The sequence below is a fragment of the Entelurus aequoreus genome, linkage group LG02, assembly GCF_033978785.1.
Source record: "Entelurus aequoreus isolate RoL-2023_Sb linkage group LG02, RoL_Eaeq_v1.1, whole genome shotgun sequence".
Classification (NCBI taxonomy): domain Eukaryota; kingdom Metazoa; phylum Chordata; class Actinopteri; order Syngnathiformes; family Syngnathidae; genus Entelurus; species Entelurus aequoreus.
Window position 1 is genome coordinate 91,603,299 of NC_084732.1, and position 2,223 is coordinate 91,605,521.

The 2,223-nt window shown below is 38.1% G+C and overlaps 1 protein-coding gene across 1 annotated transcript in view; it reads right to left on the reverse strand.

The window, feature by feature from the left end:
* Nucleotides 1-1,887, reverse strand: part of fn1b (fibronectin 1b) — a 76,596-nt gene extending 74,709 nt beyond the window's left edge. The window contains exons 1-2 of the mRNA XM_062034923.1: nt 1,660-1,887; nt 1-5 (exon numbers count right to left, since the gene is read on the reverse strand). The exon at nt 1-5 is cut by the window's left edge and continues 121 nt beyond it. Coding sequence (XP_061890907.1) covers nt 1-5; nt 1,660-1,798 — 144 coding nt within the window. The 5' untranslated portion in view covers nt 1,799-1,887. The remainder of the gene's footprint in view (nt 6-1,659) is intronic.
* Nucleotides 1,888-2,223: the final 336 nt, after the last annotated feature.

Sequence of the window (2,223 nt, forward strand, 5' to 3'; positions counted from 1 at the left end):
GCCGGCTACGGAACATCGAGCACTTCATGGTCAGTAAGGGCAGAACTAAGTCATGCCCGGGTTACAGAGCTGGGTAGTAACGTTTTTAGCTGGCATATGCTAACATTAGCCCTGTCATAACCTCATAAATGACTATAAAATGCTAGCATCTGCTAGCTAAAACATAAACATCAACAACATTTAGTAGAAAAGATGCACATTTTACAGTCACTTATGATGTTATAACACGGCTAATGTTAGCATATGCTAGCTAAAACATCTACAACATGTAGTAGAAAAGATGCACATTTTACAGTCACTTATGATGTTATAACACGGCTAATGTTAGCATATGCTAGCTAAAACATCTACAACATGTAGTACAAAATATGCACATTTTACAGTCACTTACGATGTCATAACAGGGCTAATGTTAGCATATGCTAGCTAAAACATAAACATCAACATGTAGTTCAAAAGATGCACATTTTACAGTCCCTTATGACATATAACAAGGCTAATGCTAGCTAAAACATAAACATCAACAACATGTAGTTCAAAAGATGCACATTTTACAGTCACTTATGATGTTATAACACGGCTAATGTTAGCATATGCTAGCTAAAACATCTACAACATGTAGTAGAAAAGATGCACATTTTACAGTCACTTATGATGTTATAACACGGCTAATGTTAGCATATGCTAGCTAAAACATCTACAACATGTAGTACAAAAGATGCACATTTTACAGTCACTTACGATGTCATAACAGGGCTAATGTTAGCATATGCTAGCTAAAACATAAACATCAACATGTAGTTCAAAAGATGCACATTTTACAGTCACTTATGACATTATAAAAAGGCTAATGTTAGCATATGCTAGCTAAAACATAAACATCAACAACGTTTAGTAGAAAAGATGCACATTTTACAGTCACTTATGACGTCATAACAGGGCTAATGTTAGCATATGCTAGCTAAAAGATAAAAACATCTACAAGTTAGCGCCACATGTTTCCTCTAGTTGGAAGTGGAATTGTTGTGAACATTTCTACAGACACACGTGATAAAAATGTTCTTTTTCATACTTTGTGAGTAAATATTGTGTGTAGCTGGAGTGCGGTCATGTGACCGCCAGGCTGCGTTTGATTGGTGGAATGGAGTCAACGGTCACTCATGCTCATGTTGGATTGGCGAAACAGAATCATGTGACACAAGTCTCTCTAACGAGACAAATGAAGCACTAATAAATAGTTAATTAATAAATATAAAGATCATAAAAATGAAGTCAAAGTAGTGTTTGTTCTTCACAAAAACATACAAAAGTATGTTGCATTAAAACTACGCTGACAAGTACAATTTATCCAAAACATTAATGATGTAACTGAGTAAATGTTACATGTCACACACACACACACACACATACACACACACACACACACGCCAACTAAGGTTGCACTGCCATTAAAAAATAACTACAAAATAAATAGAAGTTACTCACTACTTGACTACTTACTCTTAGATAACTACTTTTTACTTGGACTTGAGTCAAGTAAGGTGATGAAAGGAATATAAACATGTTGTACAGTAACAGTGGAGCATTAATATCTTTGTAAGGACAACTTCCATGTCAGACTATATAATAATACATCATCAAGGTGAGAAATGCACTCACCTGGGGAAAGAGGTTGAGGTTGGTAGAGGTCAGGGTACATCTGGTACTGTCCACTCTGCCTCTTGCTCTTGGGCAAGCAGTGCACGGTGCAGCACACACACAGTAGCACCAGCAACCTCCCGAGTGTGTCCACAAACATCTTGGCCGAGGAGACAAAGATGACTTGGACAATCTACTTCTTCCAGGCGGGTGTTGCAGCACCAACAGAGTGCCAGGATGAGCAGGCTGGGGAGCACCGCTTATATGGGCTGGCTCACATGGGCCGGCACTAGCACCGGGAGGGGAGGGGGGGGGGGGGGGGGGGGCTTCTCTTGGAGCATGACACGCCTTTTTAACAAAAGAAAAGCTGAGGGAAAGTTTTTAAAAAAAAAAGTTGTCTGTGCTGCAAGTTTGTAGGCCTGCAGCATTTTGTCAGAAGTCAAACTAAAGTAACGGCAAAAATGTAAGAATAAAATAGGAAATAAAGGAAAAGTTAAAATGTTGATACTAATAATACTAATGATACTTTGTCATCTGACACTAAGTTTGTCTTGATCCTTATAAATGTCCAACATTCACACATGT